The 20,726-nt window shown below is 41.8% G+C and overlaps 1 protein-coding gene across 2 annotated transcripts in view; it reads left to right on the plus strand.

The window, feature by feature from the left end:
• IQCH (IQ motif containing H) overlaps positions 1–20,726 on the plus strand; it is a 4,045,691-nt gene that overhangs the window by 108,484 nt on the left and 3,916,481 nt on the right. For both annotated transcript variants that reach the window (XM_044077880.1, XM_044077881.1), the window contains exon 2: positions 15,206–15,328. In XM_044077880.1, coding sequence (XP_043933815.1) covers positions 15,206–15,328 — 123 coding nt within the window. The remainder of the gene's footprint in view (positions 1–15,205; positions 15,329–20,726) is intronic.

Genomic DNA, 20,726 nt, shown 5'->3' on the forward strand with positions numbered 1-20,726 from the left:
CAACTTAGCCCTCCAGTCTTTGTGGGCTCTGGGATTAAAACCTGCACAGACTGTGTCTAGATGGGCCACACGTAAACAATGTGCAGAGTGTGGCCATCCGTCGGGGAAAGCTTGTGGCCACACACTATGCATTTCCTAAAGCCAGGCTTCGGTACATCTGCCATGTGTAAGGAGCCCCCCCCCCTACACACATATATACACACACACACATATACACACACACAAACACACACACACACACACACACACACACACACACCAGGACTAACTGGGTGAGAGGAAGGGGAACACAGGGAAACACAAACACTAACTTTTCTTTTTTTTTTTCTTTTTACTGACGGTCGACGCGGGTGTTGGGGAGGTAAAGTAAAATTTTAGGGGAAACTAGCTATCCAAAAAGCCAAACGCTTACAAAAAAAAACACTATACACCTGGAGCTCGAGACCATGCTGCTGAGCTGGAAAGCGGCAAATGAGATCTGAGGGAAGGAAGGAGATGGAGGGGCATTATGGGTAGGGGAGGAGCTTGAAGCTTGGATCTGGTGCTGGTGATGCGGACATCTCGTCTCCAATCCGGATCCAAATATCCACAGGTTGAAGATCAAATGAAGTAAACTACTTTGGATTAATACTTTTATTTGGTTATTAAAAGAGTGTTTACTAGGATCTCAAAATGTAAAAGCAAAGCTATCATCCATTACAGTAATACTCACTACTTTTAAAAATCTTGTTTTTAGGGAACCTGAATATAGGACTTTGATCTTTTTAATCTTTCCTATACATACACACAAAATAATATTGACACTTTCAATACATTTACAATGGACAAATTTAAAGAAAAACAATTAATATTTTGGTTTCAATTAATGGAGAAAGAAAATATTTACTTGCGTGATATATTAAATAAATCCAGCTTAAATAGTGAGCTATGGATAGATTTGCAAAACTGCAGATTTGCTGTAGAAAGAAGATTATTCTTGATGCGAGTTTCTGTTAAAAAGGAGATCCCAAAGCTCATTGAATAGTTGATATGCTTATTGAATAGTTGATATTATCAATTCACCATAACCCTCCTAAGAGAAATTATTTATCTAAAATTTATAAAATTATCAAAATTAAAACAGATTTTTGCCAAGATAATTATTGGGATTATTTCATATCAGTAAATGGTTACTCTTCAAAATAATACATCTTCTTTTCAAACCACAAGATCACTAAGATGGAAATTATTCTCTTGGAAATTCATGCATAAAGCTTTTATTACACTGCACAAAATGGAAATAACTGGGAAAAATTGGTTGTTGGAGATGTAATCTAAACATCATAGCTAATTGGCAACATATGATATGTGAATGTAATGTAATTAAACCTTTTTGGAATAATATTAATTATTTTTGCAAGCTATTTTAACAATAATTCTCATTTAAATAATTCATTGATTTTGTTTAATATCCCTCCCTATTCCTTCATGTGTCAAGAAAATTGATTTCCCTCTTCTTTGTTCCATCTTAACCATTGCAAGAAAAGTGATAACAAGTAACTGGAAAAGTAATACAAGCCCAACATTGAAAGAATTTTACAGCATTACAACTTAAACTTGTCAGATGGAGATTTCAACAATCAAAGAATGCACCACTAGACAAAACTCTGCATTAATGAATTCATGGATTAAACTTAAGAGACTACTGAACAAGATGACAACAAACTGATTTTTTTTAGAATGTTATTGTGCAACTATTCTGCATCATTAGATTAATAGGTAGACACCTTGTAAATAGTGGTTTTGTTATTTTTTTTGTTTGTTTACAATTGTTTATATCTGTTTTCTGCATATGTAATGCATTTCTTATTTTAAAATCTTAATAAAACATTTAGCAAAAAAAAAAAAGTAAAAATTAAATGTTAAAAAGTGCAATATCCCTGCATTTGGTGAACAGTCTTTTCACCCATCTTATAGTATATATAAAAGTGTACACACCCCTGTTAAAATGCCAGGTTTTTGTGATATAAAAAAATGAGACCACAGTAAATAATTTCAAAATATTTCCTACCTTTAATGTGATCTATAACATGTACAATTAAATTGAAAAACAAACAAATCTGTTAGGGGGAAATTATAAAAAATAAAAAACGTACAATAAGCTGGTTGCATAAGTGTGCACATCCTTAAACTAATACTTTGTTGAAGCACATCATAGCTGGCAGAAAAAAAACTGATAAGTTCAGATAACAGTTCTGCTCCTCTGGGGAGGAACATCTGCCATTTGTTTTGTGTTGCAGTATAGCTCTTTTAGTAAGCATTTTTATGTTCCATTTACCACCCCCAACTGCCTGCTGACCATTAGCCCTTTCAAAGCCAGTTAGACCCATTCTTTCCTCCTTCAGTTGAGGTAAGAGGCAGCCATTTGAGGGTTTTTTTGTATAACTCCCTGTCCTTTGGTGGTTGATGTGCACACTTGCTAGTGCAATATTTCTGCAATAGTCCTATTCAAATGGCAGGATGTGCATGCTTCTATGCCTACCTTCCACATGAAACTACACCTTTTCAGGAGTTTACTGCCAAAGCAACTTTGCAGAAGCTGAGTGCATGCCCTGGTCTTCCTCCTGCGTGTCATTTTCCCACCCTCATTGAGATATGGCATTGCATCAGAATGGACTGCCACCCTCCATCCTGTAATAAGTGAGCTGACACTTGCTACTTCATGACCATTCCTCCTGCACATCTCCCCCAGCGCCTGAGCCACTAATTGAACTCTGGTTGTGCAGATCCTATTCAGTGCTTATTCCATGAAATAGAGTTGGTTGTCTTCCTTTATAGCTGTGGTATGGTGTAGGTAGAAACTGAGTTGTCAATGAAAATCCAATAGATGTAAAATGTACTCCCCTTTATTGGAAAAAAATGGAAAGAAAATAGGTTGATTAATAGTTTGAAGCAGCCTTTGGAAGAAAGTTAGGGTTAGTCTGAACTGATACCCTCTGTGACTCTGCCAGATGTCCATATAGATAATCTTTTCCATTTCCTTTTATAAACTTTCCTAGTAGAGGGTTTCTGAAAAGATGCCAGGATCTGCATGACCTGGGATGAAAGCTATCATTGGAACTGGAGAAACCATGCTTTAACCACAGAGCTACTCTGTCTGGAGAAAATGTACCAGATGTGTGAGAGAGATGAGAGGGAATGTCTGGGATTTAACACACAAAGCGGGCGTATCAGATTAGGCCAGAGATAGGGAAACCATATCTGTTGAGGCCAAAAGCGAGTAATAAGGATCACTTTTGCCTTGCACCACATTGCTTTCTACAGAAATATTGGTATGAGGGCAGCGGGAGGATAGGCTTACAGAAGTCCCAGCAGACAAAACTAGACAACAGTGGCCTTTGGGGTCTCCTTCTCCTGGGCAATCAAGGCAAAGTAGCTGCTGCACTTTGTGTTGGAGGTGGTGGCAAATAGGTCACAGCAAGGTTGTCCCCAGTGGCTGAAAATATGATCTGCCGCCATTTGAGTTAGAGACCATTCATGAGAGAGAAATATAGACCTGCTCAGATTGTCCGCTAAAAGACTGGAGTTTCCTGGTATATGGATTGCTTCCAGAAAGTGATTTGAAAACATTGCTCACTGCCAAACCCTCATGTCTTCCTGACACAATGAGTAAGAATGCATCCCCATTGTTTATTGATGCACCAAGCCACCAACACATTGTCTAGCTTGTGATCACCCTCCTTGGGGAGGGAGATCTGAAAAGCCTACAGTGCCAGGAGGACTGCTGTCATCTCCAGGACATTGATGTGAAGACTGGCCTGTGTGGAGGACCACATGTCTTGGACTGTCTTTCCCATGAAATGGCCCACCCAAACCCATTTGGGAAGTGTCCATAGTCACTATGGCCTGGGATGATTCTAGAATAAAAGGGCTACCTTGGGAGACTAGGGGAGGGGGAGACTAGCCACCACTGAACATGCCATCTGCATATGCTAGTGAGACAAATGGGAAAGTACGTTTCTTGATAGTGCATTAACTACTGAACTGCCAAAGTCCACTACAAAATCCTCATGTAAAATCTGACCTGAGAGCCTAGGGTGATAGAGGCTGCCATTGACCACATGAGCCACAATATGCATTTGGCGGGGGTTTCTGATGGGAGAGGCTTGTTGTTGAAGGGTGAGAACCCTCAAGTCCTGGCAGTCTGGCTACCTGCATTGTCTAATCCGGGTGGGCCTAATGACTGGACAGGGACCAACCTTGATTTTTCTGTCTTGATTGTGACTCCCAGATGGGAGCAAATCTGGAGTAAGGAGTACCTGTTTGAAGTAAAAGGATCCCAGGGGGAGAAGTTGCATTCCAGTCATCCAGATGTGGGAACATGCAGAACCTCAGTAGTCCAAGGTGAGCTGTGACCACTGCCATACACTTGGCGAACACCTAGGGGACTGTGATGAGACCAAAGGGCAGGGCCCTGAACTGGAAATGACTGGCTCCCAACTGAAAGCAGAGGAATCTCTGGAGTACCTGTCTATCTTGATGTGGTAATATGCATTCTAAAGGTTTAGTGTGCACATCGTATAATCCTTCCTTAACAAAGGTAAGATGGAGTGAACCATGACCGTCCTGAACTTGTGTTTTATATATTGATTTAACTTGCTGATGTCCAAGATGAATCTGAGGTCCCAGTTCTTCTTTGCTACCAAAAAGTAACCTTGAGTAAACTCCAGATTCTCACTGATATGGTTGGAATTCTTGAATTACTCATTTGTCTAGCAGCTTTTTTATTTCTTGTGGTGCAAACTTCTTTTGCAGGTGAAGGATGTCAGGAAGTCTTTTTGAATTGGGCAGAAAAGAAGTGGAATTGTATAGGCTTTTGTTCTAATTCGCTGCACCCACAAATCTTGGATGATGGCTGTCCAGGTTAACAGGTGCAGACAAAAGTGCCCCCCCCCCCAACTGGCACCAGAGTGCAACAGATGGGTGATCTTTCAGGTGCACTGGAATGGTCTGTTGGAGAAGGGGCCCTGACACCCTTGATTTTGTGGGCCACCTTTACCTTGTGGGTGACATTCATTGTGCTTATACCCCTCTTTACCTCTTGGGGAGGGCCTATCGTGATGTGCTGGAGTCAGACACTTGAGATTTACAGAACCACAGCTTTTTGCCCCCTTTTGGTTCCTAGAAAAGGTCTGCTGGGGAGTAGAGAGGAGAATTCCAATGCCGTCCTGCTCATTTCTAGATAGTGTCTCTTTCATCTTTAGTCCTAAGAGGATGGACAATATGGGGCATTGATGAAGGATATATTAAAGTGTTCAGCAAAGTCCCAGAGATTCATCCAGGCATGCTGGCGAATAGCATTGCCAGTGTCCGCTGCAAAGTAGCCAGTTGCATATCCACTGTCTTGTGCGCTACTGCAGGTAAGGACCCTGAGAGGGACTTGGAGATGTCCTTTATCAATTCTATTTGAAAATGTGTTCATAGGTTCATAGGTGTGTGCTAAGCTAATGGCCCTGGAGCCTTTACAAGCCTAACCCATAGGATTACCCTGGCCTCATGCCACCCAACCTTAGTTCCTAGTGCCTCTGTCAAGTAGAACCACTGGAGTTATCTCCGGCATGAATTTTCTATTTCCCATCCACTCATCAAGATTTTTCTTGAAGAGAGCCAGTGAGGTGCTCTGCTTGACATGTATCGGAAGTCTGTTCCATAGCACGGGCATTCTCTGGGTTATGAAGCTGTCCCTCCAGCATGTTCTGTTGATTGTGGTAATGAGGTTGAGGTCTCTGGAGTGTGGTGCAGAGGGATTGGGATTTCTTTAGATGTAGCATTTCTAACAATGGTGGGTCAGACATGGCTTTGTAAGTCAAGCAGAGATCGCCTCTAAGTAGGCGATATGAGACAGAGAATAGTTGGAGTTTTTTGCATCTGTCCATATAGGACAAGTGTTTAAGACCTAGGATCCTCTTTGTGAGGTACTTTTGTGGCCTCTCCAGTTGTTGCATGTTTCTAGTGAGGTACATGCCAAATTGGGGCATTGTACTCTATGATTGGCCTAATGGTGGAAGAGTAGAGGGAGACAATGACTTATTTCTTCCTGAATGCAAAACTCGTAGTAATGAGATGCACTACATAGAATGACTTTCTGACCACAATGTGGTAATGTGGTGGTCAAAAGAGAGCTTGCTGTCAATCTGTGTTCCCAGATCTCTTATAATGCCTTCTGTGTTCAGTGCACTACTATCAATGTGGTAATTCAAGGCAACCAGGTTTTTCCCAAGGGGGATGACGACACATTTTTTGGCATTGAGCTTAAGACCAAGGGTCTGACATCAGTCATTGGTCTCGGTGAGGCCTTTCTGTAGGATGCCAACATCACTTGGGGTGTTAATAATAGCTCCCAACTTGCAATTGTCTGTGAACTTTGTCAGTCAGAGTCCCTTTGTGTTGGCCTGGCCTTCAGAGAAGTAGATACCAAACAAGAGAGTACTCGGGACCGAACCCTGTGGGACTCCACTCGTGACTGGTCGGCAGTCTGACTTGGAGTCCGCTACTTTCACACTGTGGGATGTTCTTTGTGTTTCACTGTTGCAGTCATCACATTTAGGTTATCTGCTTGCAGTAGCCCTCAGTCGGCCTGATTATCAAAGTCTTGGGTCCTGCATTGGATGCTGTCTCATTTTCCATGACGTCAAGTAGTCAGGGGTATAAAGCATGCAGCCGACACCATTACATCAGTCTTTCTTGCCGTGCGGTGCCCGAAGCAGAAGCAGTTCGCAAGTGTTGGTCGGCCAACTCCTGAAATTTTTGCTTTCGAGTTTCAGAACCAAAGTCTTCAACTAAGCTAAGTACCTCGTTGAGAAACCTTTTTCTTTCTCTAAACCGATGTCCGTAAAAGTTAACAATCGTATTTCTTGTGGAAAGCAAATACCTCATAAAGATTTTCATTTGTACTGCATTCCTTGCTTAGGCCCAGACCACGAAGTACCTCGCTGTCGGTTTTGTGCCTTATTCAAATCTAGAATATTCATTGTTGTTTTTTTTTACGCTTTCAAATATTTTGGTACTCAGTTCAATTATCCAGAAATGGCTTCGGTAAGCCACCCAACATCAGACATTTCAAAAAAACGCAAAGATAAAGACAAAGACAGACTGCATAGGTCCAAAGCTGCCAACGACGCTTCTCCTAAGCTAGTCACCAGTTTGCCGGTACTCAGTGCGGCACTTTCGCAGCCCCTGATACCCGCTACTTCAGATTCAAAGGCCTCTACTGAGACCCATTCAGAGTCAGGTATGCCGCAAGATGCTTCGACTGTGGAACCTGCGGATGTATCTACCTTGGATGGGTACAGAGCCGCTGTGCAGGCGCCGGCTTCTGAGAGTGTATTCAGGCCTACTGACTTGCATATTAAACTGATGCCATCTTCTTCTTCAAAGCCTAAAACTCAATCCATGCCTAGAAAACTGACGCCCAGATCACATGGTCAGGCCCCTATACCTAAAAAACAAATGATAAGAATGGCTGAAGACCTTATTACTCTAATCAGGGGAAGCCATCCTTCCCCCTCTAAGACACCTAGGACTGATTTTCCTTCTGATTCTTCTGATCAGGACTCTGACATTTCTGTTTCCTCTGACCAGGATTTACTCTTATCTACCTATGAGGATTCTGATGCAGAGGACTCCATTCCCTCTGCTTCCCCCTCCAGAGGATTTCTCTTTTGGTGAAACCTTGCATACTCTTAGGGAGCATTTTTGTTGGGAGAGCCAGGATTACTCTGACTCCAAAAAGAGGCTTAGGGATTTCTTACTCCTGCGCCAACACAGGCCTTTAGCCACCCCTCCTGTACTGGACATTGTTGATGATGCCTTCTCAGAATCTAGCCTGGCCCCCTGACTCTTTACCTCCTGCTCCCAGAAAACCTGATAGGTATTACAGAGTTCCTGACTCTCACAAGTTCCTCTTTAAAAATCCTGCTGCGGATCCTGACACTATTTCACAGGGACCCAAGGGCATTAAGGCTACTACTGCCAAAAATCTTACCCCCTCTGGTGGTAGGATTCCAGGGCACTGGATAGATGGGGTAAAAAGGTATACACTTCCACAACCTTGGCCATTAGGGCCTTAAGCTACCAGTTTAATATGTTAAAGTATCAGCAGCATATTACTGGATTGCTTAAACAGAAAGTGATGTTGATTCCTGACTGTGCTGAAAATAAAGATTTACAGGATTTAATGCATTCTGCTGAACAAGTTGGAAAACATACTTTGCAGTGTGGTTTTGATTCATTAGAGGCATCTTGCAGGGCTGCTGTCACTGGGGCTGTACTTAGAAGGCATGCTTGGCTTAAGGAGCAATCTTTGCCAGATCAGGTTAAAGCTAAATTGCTGGATGCTCCCTTAAACCAAGACCGCCTGTTTGGCAACAAAGCAGAAGAAGTACTTAAAAAGATGGAGGAAAAAGCTAAGTCTATGCAAACTGTTAAAGATTTCTTGCAAGTATAGCCTCCCAGATTTAGTAGGCATTGGCCCTCTAAGAATTGGTCCTTTTCTGCCTCTGCTAGGCCTTTTCAGTCCAAACCCAGAACCAGCAGAACACCCAGGCTTCACAGGACTAAGCAGAGGGGGGCTCCCACTTCCAAAGCAGGGAGTAGTGAGACTCCCCCCTATGGTAAACTGTCTCAGTGACTTAACTTTAAGTCTTCCAAGCCCTGCACAACTGACTGTTCCTTTAGGGGGAAAAGATTGCCCTGCAGGCAAAAAATTGGGAATTCATTACCCAGAACAAATGAGTTTTAAATATAGTTTCCCAAGGATACAGACTCCACTTTCACTCCTTACCAACCCCCAACATTTGGCCAAATCTACCCCCAAATCAGTGGGCAGAGACTCAAAAGCAAGTTCTCTCTCTTTTTTTAAGCATCAGTGCTATTCAACCTGTCCCAGACGAAGAATGGGGACATGGTTTCTACTCAAGACTTTTTATGGTACCCAGAAAAGACAATTCCTGGCGTCCTATCCTGGACCTGTCTGTCCTAAACACATTTTGGTGATCCCAAAATTCAAGATGCTAACTCTTCATCAACTGCTTCCCATACTAGGCAAAGATGCCTGGTTTGCAACACTGGATTTAAAGGAAGCCTACCTGCACATCCCAATAAGGGAATCTTGCAGAAGATACCTACGCTTCAAAGCAGGCTACATGCAATATCAGTTCTCTGCACTTCCCTTTGGCTTATCTACTGCTCCCAGAGTATTCACAAAGTGCCTAGCTGCAGTCATTGCATTTTTCAGGCAAAGAAATATTCAAATATACCCATACCTGGACGATTGTCTAATTCAGGCAGAAAGCCAGGGCATACTATTAAATCATCTGGCATTTGTAAGGAAATTGTTAACTTCTCTGGGGTACACCATAAACGAAAAGAAATCTCATCTTGTACCCTGCCAACAAATTATATTCCTGGGAGCAAGCTTGAATACATCTTCCCAGATGGCCTAACTTACGCCAGAGAAACAAGCCTACTTCAAACTACTGGCACAAAGGCCCAGTTATCCACAAGGAAAATACTGCAAGCCCTGGGGTTCATGGCCTCCTGCATTCTTCTAATTTCATATGCAAGACTGAATATGAGGAAACTACAGTGGTATCTAAAAAGCCTATGGTGTCAACATTCTCAGGATCTAGAATCAATGATTCCTATCATACCTTGTCTACAGATATAGAGTTCCTTTGATGGGCAGAGGCCTGCCACCAAAACAATGGACTGCCATTCACTCTACCCCCTGCTGCCCAAACTCTAACAACAGACGCATCAGACTATGCATGGGGGGGCTCACTTGGCAGGGAAGTGCATTCAGGGCAAATGGAACCCAAGACAAATTCACCTACATATCATTCAAAAAGAAATGTTAGCTGTACAGAATGCTCTGACAGCCTTCAAGGAACACATTCTTCTAGGACAGTTATTGGTAAAGACGGACAACACCACTGTTATGTGGTACATAAACAAGCAGGGAGGATCCCACTCATATCCTCTCTGCAGACTAGCCATGGCTTTCTGGAACACAGCCTTGAGCTGCCAAGTGCACCTACAGGCTCAATTCCTGCCAGGAAAGCTAAATACACTGGCAGATGACCTAAGCAGAAATCTCATGGACCCACATGAGTGGAAACTGGAACCAAAGATATTCAACATGTTGAGAAACAAATGGGGGAGCCCAGAGATAGACCTGTTTGCCTCCCCCCAGAACTACCAATTGGACAAATTCTGCACAAGGACTCCCCACAAACAAGCTTGGAAAGTGGATGCCCTGTCCTTCACCTGGAAAAAATCAGTTTATGCCTTTCCCCCACTGCCTCCCCTCTCCAAGGTACTACTAAAGATCAAACAGGACAAACGAAGGACAATACTGATTACACAAGACTGGCCACGCCAACACTGGTACCCTCTCTTGTGCAGTGTATCACTGCTGGCACCATGGCACCTTCCTCAGTCTCCTGCCCTGCTGTCCTAGCAGGAGGGCCAGATTCTGCACCCACAGCTTCAAACCCTAAACTTGGCAGCCGGGCTAATTACCTGATCTCTCTATTACCATCCCTAAGTAAGCAAGTGATGGATGTCATTCTGGAGGCAAGGAGGCCTAGTACTAGAAAATCCTATGCTGAAAAATGGAAAAGATTCTGTTCCTGGAGCCAAACTCAGGAGATGGGCACAGCAGCGCCCAATTTACCTCAGGTTCTTCAATACTTAACTGAGATGCTTCACAAGGGCCTTTCCTTTTCCTCCATCAAAATTCCTGCCTCAGCCATTTCAGCTCATTACAATACAGAACCACCCCTCTTCTCTCATCCACTGCTGAAGAAGTTCCTCGGACGGGCCAAAAACGTAAGGCCACCCAGGAGAGCCCGTACTCCAGCCTGGGACCTTAACTTTGTACTGGAAAAGCTCACTTTACTTCCCTTTGAGCCAACTGTTAATGCAGAGTTGAAATTCCTTTCTTGGAAAACAGCCTTCCTTCTAGCCATCACTTCAGCAAGAAGGGTGTCTGAATTACAGGCTCTCATGGGAGTGGAGCCTTTCATCATCTTTCATGTGGACAGGGTGTCCCTCAGGACCAATCCCTCCTTCATGCCCAAGGTGGTATCCAGTGTGGCCCGTAATCAGTCCATTCATTTGCCAACCTTCTTTTCTAATCCACAGAACAAAGGGGAACGAATACTGCACTCACTGGATGTGCACAGACAACCTAGATTTTACTTGGACTGGACTACACCTCTCAGGAAATCTAAACAGCTGCTGGTAGCATTTGCTGCAGGGGCAGAGGGGAAGGCCATTTCAAAGCAAACCATTTCTAAGTGGATAGGCCACTGCATTCATTTCTGCTATAAGCATCATGGAAAACCTACCCCACAGTGGATAAGACCACATTCAACCAGGGCTGCATCTACCTACAGCCTTTCTCAGAGGTGTCCCTACCAGGGACATCCTAGAAACTGCTACCTGGAGTTCTGTACATACCTTCACCAAGCATTAACACTTGCCAATTTTTTCTAAATCCAGAGCTGGCTTTGCCACTGCAGTCTTGCAGAGCCTTATAGCTGATCCTAATGCTATCTAATTACCTCCTCCCATCCTTAGCTTTGGGAATCTACCCAAAGGTGATGACTGCAACAGTGAAACATGAAGAACATAGTGCAGTCGTATACACTTACCATAAATGTAGATATTCCAGTGTATTCACTGTTGCAGTCCTGGTTACCCTCCCTCCAGCTCCCTGACTTCTATTGACTATACCTCTATTCTTGTTTGCTGTGCTTAAAGCTTTTTCGTGTATTTGCTTTTTTGTTGGAGGTGTAACCTTATGTATAATTGCTTCCCATTATGGGGGCACCTGACATCTGGGGCAAGAAAAACTGATGTAATGGTGTCAGCTGCATGCTTTATACCCCTGACTACCTGACATCATGGAAGATGAGACAGCATCCGACGCAGGATCCAAGACTTTGATAATCAGGCCGACTGAGGGCTACTGCAAGCAGATAACCCAAATGTTATGACTGCAACAGTGAATACACTCCAACATCTACATTTATGGTAAGTGTACACAACTGTACTTTCTATCTGTGAGCCAGTTTGCAGTCCACCTAGTGATATAGGGATTGATGCCTAGCTTAGTGAGTTTTTATGTGATTCTTGAGTGGGGAATGGTATCAAAGGCCTTGGCCAGATCAGAGTAGGCTGTATAGAACCACCTTGCCTTCATCCACAGCTCTGGTGACTGAGACAAAGAAGTTGACCAAGTTGAGCAGGCATGATCTGCCCTTCACAAAACCAAACTGTGTAGGATCCAGAGTTTGGAGATTCCCTATATCCTTGTTTATTAGGTCCATGATGATGCATTCCATAGTTTTGCTATCAGACTCGTCAGGCTAATGGGGCAATAGTTCTCAGGGTCTGTAGTCTCTCCTCCTTTGTGGAGAGGGATGACTGTAGCAGTGCGCCATTTGGTAGGGACAAAGCCTGAGGTGAGGCTGTGATTGAACGGGGCACACAAGTGAGGTGCCAGTTCACTCTGTAATTTATGTAGAACACAGCCAGGGATATTGTCAGGTCCCATAGCAGCTGTATTCCTGGCCTTAGTGCTGTTTTAACCTGTGCAGTAGTTAAATGAGCCAGGTAGTTCAGTGCCTTTAAGGTGAAGATAGCTGAAATGTAATCCCACTTTCCACATCTGTCCAATACTCTAGAATCCCTGTTAGGGAGATGGACAATTGAGTTCTCCTATGCAAGATCCTTGTTGGTGACCACTGCTATCACCATGGAATCTATGGAATCTACAGTGGGATACTTGTTCCAGAAAGGCCTTTTCTTGGGGGAAGACTAAAATTTTATTGGGCTTATGGGGAATTGGTTCAATCATATCCACTTCCTTCAAAACCCACCTGAAAACCTAATCTGCAAGTTTGTCCGTGGCAGGGACCTCACAAAAAGTAGATGGGCCAGCCCCAAAAACATCAAGGAATATTGATTCGTCAGGGGAGGGGTATTCAGTGGACCATTCCCTTCTTCTGTCTTAATAATTCTAATATCTCACTAAAGGAGAAATCTTCTGAGAGGAGGTATCTGGGGGATTCCTCCTCCTCATCGAAATCAGTATCTTCAGTGAGGGACTACTAATAGGAGTCCAAGTACCTCCTTTAGCATGAATGCTTCCATTGTACTTCCTCAGTGAGAGATTCCAAAGCAGATGTGGAATCCTTGACATGGGCCTTCTCGAGGCCATGAGGTGCTGGCTGTTCCTAAGTGGCAAGAAGAGGAGGCAGAGGCTCAGAAGAAGCCAGCAGAGGATGGGCTCTGAGTGGGAAAAAGATGCCTGCTGTCTGGATTTGGATAGGACTCTCTTGAAGACCTGCAAGGTCAAAACCAGTGCTGAAACCACCCCTGTAGGTTCCAAAGAACCCAACAAGGGCATACTTTAAGAACCAGTTTGGCTCAGCTCTAAAGCTGACACTGGAGCCAAGCTGTCAAGAGCCAAAGTGCTGAGCAGAAGGGAAGGATCTGAAATTTCCAGAGTCAATTTCAACCCCTCTGTGGCAGTACTGACCTCTTGATGCCAGGGCCTGTCATGAGCCAAGGCAGTTGGAGTCATTCGAGTCAAAGATATGGACAGAGTCGAAGAGACCCAGTCTTTCATATCAGAAAAATACAGTACTGGGAGCACACTTGCATCCAATCAGCAGATCTGAAGGTTTGATCATAGGAGTAACTGTCATAAAACAGGACAGAACAGCTCCCAAAACCCCTGACAGTGTTTAGTGCAGGGATGACAACCAACTGAATCTAGATCCTCAGGAATTTCTTCATTATCCTGTCCACATCTGCTTCAGACAGGCTGCTAATTGACTGTACACTGACCTGATAGAAGAGGCCATAAAATGGCCTGGAAGTCCTTAGAAAAGATCTCTTTTGCAGGAAGGGAGGCCATAACCTGGAACTAACTGGTTCCAGAGAAAGGATGTAAAGGAGATCTAATTCTAGTAGGCTTCAATTTTTTTTCTTTAGACCTCTCTCCCTTGCTCTTATTTTTTTTATTGGAGATGGAGGAAGATGATTGAGAGGGGTTGCCTTCTCCTGTGGAGGCAGGGAGAAGCCTTTTCAAGGTGAGCTTCAATCACTGGCCAGACAGAGTTCTGTCCCCAAAAGCAGAGCAAGTGGCGCAATCCTCTCTGAGGTGCATGGTACCCAAACAGTATGCACACTTAGGAGTGAGCATTTTGAGGGGGGGGTGTTGTTGCTGCAGGAGACACACTTTTTAAATCTGGATGCCTTGCCCTCATCCTGAAAAAAGAAAAATTAAACACCAACACTAAGGCACCAGAAGGGGAAAGTCCTAAACATTGAAAACTAGAACCTGTACACTAAAGGTCCATAGCACTAAACACCAAATGCTAAAAACTTAATACTAAACATCAAGATTAAGCCAGTAAACCGACCCTGTCTAACAACAGAGAAAAAGGAGGGAAACTATACACTAGTCAAAAACTTTTATATTCTGTAGGGGAGGATGTCACAAAAAATCTTGAAAAAAGTAAAGAAAGAAAAGCAGTTAGAGTAGCTGAAAAATATGGAAAAAAAATCTCCCAAAAAATGAACTATTATCTGTCAAAGCACTAAGCCAAGGAGATCTGCATCTATAGCGTTTGATCAGCAAATAAGATCTGAGGTATTCTGGTGGTGGTGTAGACTAATGGGTAAGGGGAGGAGCCTAAGCCTTGGATCCTAAGTCTGAGAGCTGCTGATGTCTGATCTGACAGCCAATCAGTTGAAGACAGAAAGAAGAGCCAACAATGAATATTGTTTATCATTCTGTGAGTATCAGATATCAAGTTACAGTCCTTTGAGTAATTTTTTTCTGAAACTTTTTTTATTCAGTCATTTTCTGATGATTATACAATTTTCAGCTAATCTGTTATTTCATCGGTAGGTGAACTGTATGTGAAATGTTCCATCCTTCCCTCAGTTTCCTATTCATCTGGGTCCTGTTCTGTCTTTGAAAAACTAGCACTAGGAATAGTACATATGATGGTACGATTGAGCCATTACAAGAGTATTCATTAAATTTTGTTTTGTGCTGTTGTATGCAGGAAACTATGTTTTAAAACTGACTGCATTCTGTACTCCAGGTCTGAGCTTAATATCTATATTATTGGTATTCATCTAGGTCCAAGAAGATCTTCACCATCTAAAGAAAGATGTTGCTCGCATCTCTATCCAAGGACATGGAGAGTATTTTGATATTCAGGCTCTAGAAACCGCAATACAGAGAACTGAGACAGGATTAAAGGTAAGATTGTACTGTAGCTCATGTATATAAATTTGAATTAATGTAATTAATGACTTTTAGGTGGGAGGGTATCTCTGTATTCCATAGTAGATTTTTAGAGCCTTTCTTCATGAAGAAATGTGTACAATTGTATGGCAAAAATAGTTTTTTCTTCTTCTTCTTTCGGCTTTTCCCGGTTAGGGGTCGCCAATGTAATTAATGACTTTTAGGTGGGAGGATATCTCTGTATTCCATAGTAGATTTTTAGGGCCTTTCTTCGTGAAGAAATGTGTACCATTGTATGGCAAAAATAGTTTTTTCTTCTTCTTCTTTCGGCTTTTCCCAGTTAGGGGTCGCCACAGCGGAACTTCAGTCCACTAATGATTGGCAGTAGATTTTTACGTTGCCAAATTGCCAGCCTGACGCCCATTATACGCATGCCTTTTGAATGCCACTCGACCGCGGGGAGGACATGCAGACTCCACACAGAAGGCACTCCAGCCGAGAATCGAACAGGGGAACCTCTTGCTGTGAGGCGACAACGCTACCGCTGCACCACCGAAATTGTTTGCAGTAGTGAATTCCATACTATAAAGATCAGAACTTCTAATATTACACATTCATATAAATCTTGGCTTAAACTTAGACTTGTTGAAAAATATTAATTGTTGTTGATGTATAACTTTGATGTATTGATCAGCTGTGGACCTATGTAAATAGCTATTTGTTTGTTTTAGAATTGATTTGATTAATTATTGTTTTAAAACCAAATTTAAAAAATAAAAAATAAAAAAAAAAGAAATATGTGCCAGCAGACCTGGTGTCTGTTTTCAGGGTAGAAATGTGGTGGTGTTTATATAGACTTAGGGGAAATTCCTCCAGTCTTTCTTTGACAAGTGCCTTGGGATTTTAACACCCACCTAACCTACCACCCACTCTGGTAGATGGGAACTCAGTTTAATGCCTTCTCTGAAGGACAACACCTCTTAATGCTGGATTAAATTATGAGTACTGGAATATAAATCTAAACACGTGGTTGTGGGGAATGGTATCTACAGTTCTCTGACCTTCCTAATATCAGTGGTGAATATGCCATATGCTGAAGCACTGGCAATGAAACAAGCCACTGATGCTGGAAAATTCCTGTGATATAACTGTTAACTTGCTAGGCTGCATCTGACAGTAGGCAAAATGGGTAATATTAGCATCAAGTTTACTAGCAATCATATATTTGCTTAACTATTTCCCTTTAGAGAAAAGTCATGCAATGATGTTTTAATATCTGAGGCATTCATCAGCACATGTTGATATTCACCATTTTATTGGTCCTCAAGTTACTAGTCATCTGAAATGATCCACTTTGCTATACACAGCCACCATGAGTTAAGGGCATCTACATTTACTGCAGTCCCAAGTACTTTGTTCCATTTCAAAGTTTTTTAGGAGAGCTGTACACATATCTGTTGTGTGAAATCTAATGTTTTTTTCTTTTATTAGTTTTATTGAATGGTAAAGCTGAACTGTAGATATTAAATAATCAAATATACAGTAAGTCCAAGCAATTTTAGAACACTTGAATATCAGTTTGTACATCTTAATTGGTTTAACTAAGCTATAAATGAAAATATAAATTCTATGAAAAAAACGATTAAAGCTCATAAATAAAAAAAAATAAAAACATAAGAAAAGTATTTGCATAAGAATACAAAAGAAGACAGAAAGAAACAGGCAAGAGGTAAAACAAAGTATCATAATATGATCTGAAGTCCAGTGCCTTGTTTGTTCATGTAGTGGACATAAGAGCAACCACATCAGAAGTGAAAAAATATAAAGGCATAAACATTTTAAGGATTTTTTTTGTAAGGATAACAGTACTGACAGAAGGGAAAGGAGAGTATGTGTAATGACAATACAGCAGAGACTCCAGGAGATCAAGAAGGGAAGAATCTTTGCAGCTTTGGAGCAATTTGGAGAATCCCAGGAATTACCACAAGACAGGATGAATAAAGTGAGGTTTGTATTTATATTGATGGAATTTATTATGTGAGGTTTTGGGTGGGAGAGCAAAAAGAGAGGTAGAGTTTAGAACTGGTAGATCCTTTTCAAGGACTGATGCAGGACAGAACAAATTAGTCAGTTAAAATCATTCAGAAATCTGAATGCTAGAGTCCATTTGACTGATTGTGCAATGGGAGACATATGACATGGCAGAGGAGTTAGCAGATGAGGTGAAGTAAAGGGCAGTGGTGTTGGAGCTTTTTTTTTTAATAAGTACAGCTAAATGACGTCAGATATGTATTTACTACCATGTATAAGAAGACTAAAGAATGGTATAGGTAATAAATTCAGTGATTGCTTGAGAAACTAGTGCAGTGTAAAGGACTATATTTATTTATTTGATATTTGTTTACCAGGATAGTCCGAATGGGTTACATAACCTGTTCTCAGTGGAGGCCCGGGAAGAAAAGCTCCACATTTAAGACATAAATACACATAATACGATATGTTTATCTATGTGATCCTTGTATAATACTAAAAATGTGTCATACTAAAACATATAAAGTTTACATACATTGAACATGTCAAAGTAGACATTTGGAATTTGCACACATTTACAAATTAGAGGTTTACATAGATTGAACATGTCAAAATAAACAAAGTTTACACACATTCACAAATTAGAAGAGTGGGTTTCATACTTGTAAAAGTATAGCTTACAAACTGTTACAGATGTTATTAGTAGATTGGTGTAAGAGTAGGGAAAGTTAGTGTATTATGAGAAGGTAGTACAGTGGCTAGATTAGCGAATTTTAGCAGGTTGCAGTGGTGCAATGGTTAATGTTGTCACCTCACAATAAGAAGTTCTCCAATTCGATTTTCTGCTGGGGTGCCTTCTGAGAGAAGTCTGCATTTCCTCCCTGCATTCACATGAGTTTCCTCTGGGTAATCCGGTTTCCTCCCACATTCCAAAGATTTGCGTCTGGAGCATTTCTCCTCGGGCCTCCACTGAAATTAGGCTCTGTCATAGTTGAACTTTTCTGGTCAACAAATGTTAAACAAATACATTTTTGAGAAGGTATGGTGGGGGGGGGGGGTTAGCCTGGAGTTAGGCAAGAACATAGCCATGATTTGTTTAAGTGTTCTTTTAAGGCAGCTTTAAAGAGTGACAGGCTAGGAGTTAGGGTAATGTTTGGTGGGAATGAGTTCCATAACTTTGAGACAGAGTACAAGTATAGAGATTTTCATGAGTTTTTGGAAGGCTTATAGATTTCAGGTATGTTTTTGTCATCAGATCTGAGAGATCTGCTGGGTTTGTATTGTTTAATCAGGTTTGCTAGGGCAGGAGAGGCATTAGGTTTATAGATTAAGTTATATATTATAGTTAAATGTGTATATGTTAGTTGGTTTGAAATTTCTACCCATTTTAGTTCTTGTGGTTTACAGTGATGTGTGCGGTAGTTGGAGTTGGTTGCAAATTTTGCTACTTTTTATGCCCCAACTACTATAGAATATTAAGTAGCAGAAGGAAGTGTATAACAACACCAAAGACATTATGAGTACCCCATGCATTTACATTACAACTTTTTAAACTAAAGTAAGTGTGTGTGTCTATGTGCATATGTCCGTGTCTGTATATGTGAATATGTTTGTATGTGCATATTTGTGTTTGTGTCTGTCTGTCTCTGATGTGGAAGTAGCATAAGGTATATGAAGGGAGAACAGAATGTGAGGCACTAATAAGAGTAGGGGAGAAAGTTAAATGTAGAAGGTGATGTGTTTCAGTGCTAGAACCGTGGGTTTTAATGTGACGCAGATGCATGTTGTAATTATAGACTGGGGCATACATACAGCTATCATGACAGAATTATGGGCTACATTGGATAGGGTCTAGGATATGTTTATACCTGGATTCAGGGTATTTTGGTGGAACAAGGAGAGCAAAGGAAATATTGCTGGCAAGGTATGTTCAGGAGATGGTAAAATATACTCTGAATGAAAACAGTAATGAAGCAGAGAAGGAAAGACATACTGAGATGTTGTTCTTGAGGCTGGACAAAAAAACATAGGGGTACCCCTGGTGGGATATTCATCTTCTCATTGCTCAGGGTACTTACAATGCCAAATCTGGACTCATTTCTAGAGTTGTAGTAGCCTTACAAAAGTACTGAGATTAGGCTAGTAAAGAAAGTACAGCAAAGTTACAAAGGCGATGAAGGAAATAGAGGAGTTAGGGGTATAAGGAAATGTGTAGAGGACTTTGACTGTGAGGAATTGTAAAAGAGGAAGAGATGAAGAGGAAGGATTGGCATTGGTACATGGGTCACAACTGGAAGGAAGCCATTTAAGGCTGATTTAGTGACTTTTTCATAGGTAGGATATTGGGACCCCAGGCCAAGAGCATATTGCTAGCATTAGTAACAGATGCTAGGTCAGCTAAAGAGGACAAGGATACCTTGCCCAAGTGGAAAATGGGATGCTGAATGAATTGATAAGGGCAGCTGCAGTCTTCTGGTAGGGTCAGCAGATCATAAAAGAAATTCAATACATGGATCATTGTTGCAGTAGCCTAAGCCATTTGGGTATTACCTCCTATATTAGCCAGCTTTCCAAAGCTTTATGCACCTTCCATGCATTCCAACTACCAGTAACTGCTGAGGGACTCCATATAAAAGGCAGTTGGGTTGCTAAAGCACTTCAGAGCTTTTCTTTTTACCGTTGAAGTGAGAGCTTCTTTATTGGGCACCATGACTATGTCAGTTGGCTAGCAGAAGAGCAGGACAGATAAGTCCCAATTAGGAATAACTTCCTATTTTATTCATTTTTTTACTAAAAAATTTAATTTTCTTTCTGGTTTTTTTGTTACTTTTACTAAGAAACAAAGTGACTTGGGCTGTCAGTGCACTGTAAGAATGGAGTTATGCGGTGCTTGTGTGAATTTTTGTGAGGAGAAGTTTATATTTTGACTAAAAACTGTTATTTTTGTTGAAGTTGTGTGTCTTGATATAGAACATTGTGCATGCAGAACTATCAGTGGTTTACTTGCTCTTTTCCTTACCATTTCTCCAAGGCTTCACTGCCCACATTTCGGACCTCTTTCTTGGATTACCAATGAAACAACCGCCTGTCTGTGTAGTTCTTCTTTCTCCAGTGCCCAAAAAGATAAAAAAAAACTTGTTAAGGAGCCTTCAAGAGTTAGTCCTATTCCTAGTCTGCCTTGACTGCTGGTGGGTGACTCTGCAGTGGCTTCATGTTGTTCCTCACAGTCTTCTTGGTGTAGACTTCCAAGTCATCAAAGACTGAGGGTTAGCCACATCCTCTGTAGCTGTATGAATGTCCAGAGTGGCAAGAGAGAGACACTTTTGTCATTTTCTGGGGAAGGAGCTGGTGAAGGGTCTTCACTTGGCAGGGGTGGATTGTG

This window comes from Protopterus annectens, chromosome 7.part0 (assembly GCF_019279795.1).
Source record: "Protopterus annectens isolate FY-2018-M chromosome 7.part0, PAN1.0, whole genome shotgun sequence".
NCBI lineage: Eukaryota > Metazoa > Chordata > Ceratodontiformes > Protopteridae > Protopterus > Protopterus annectens.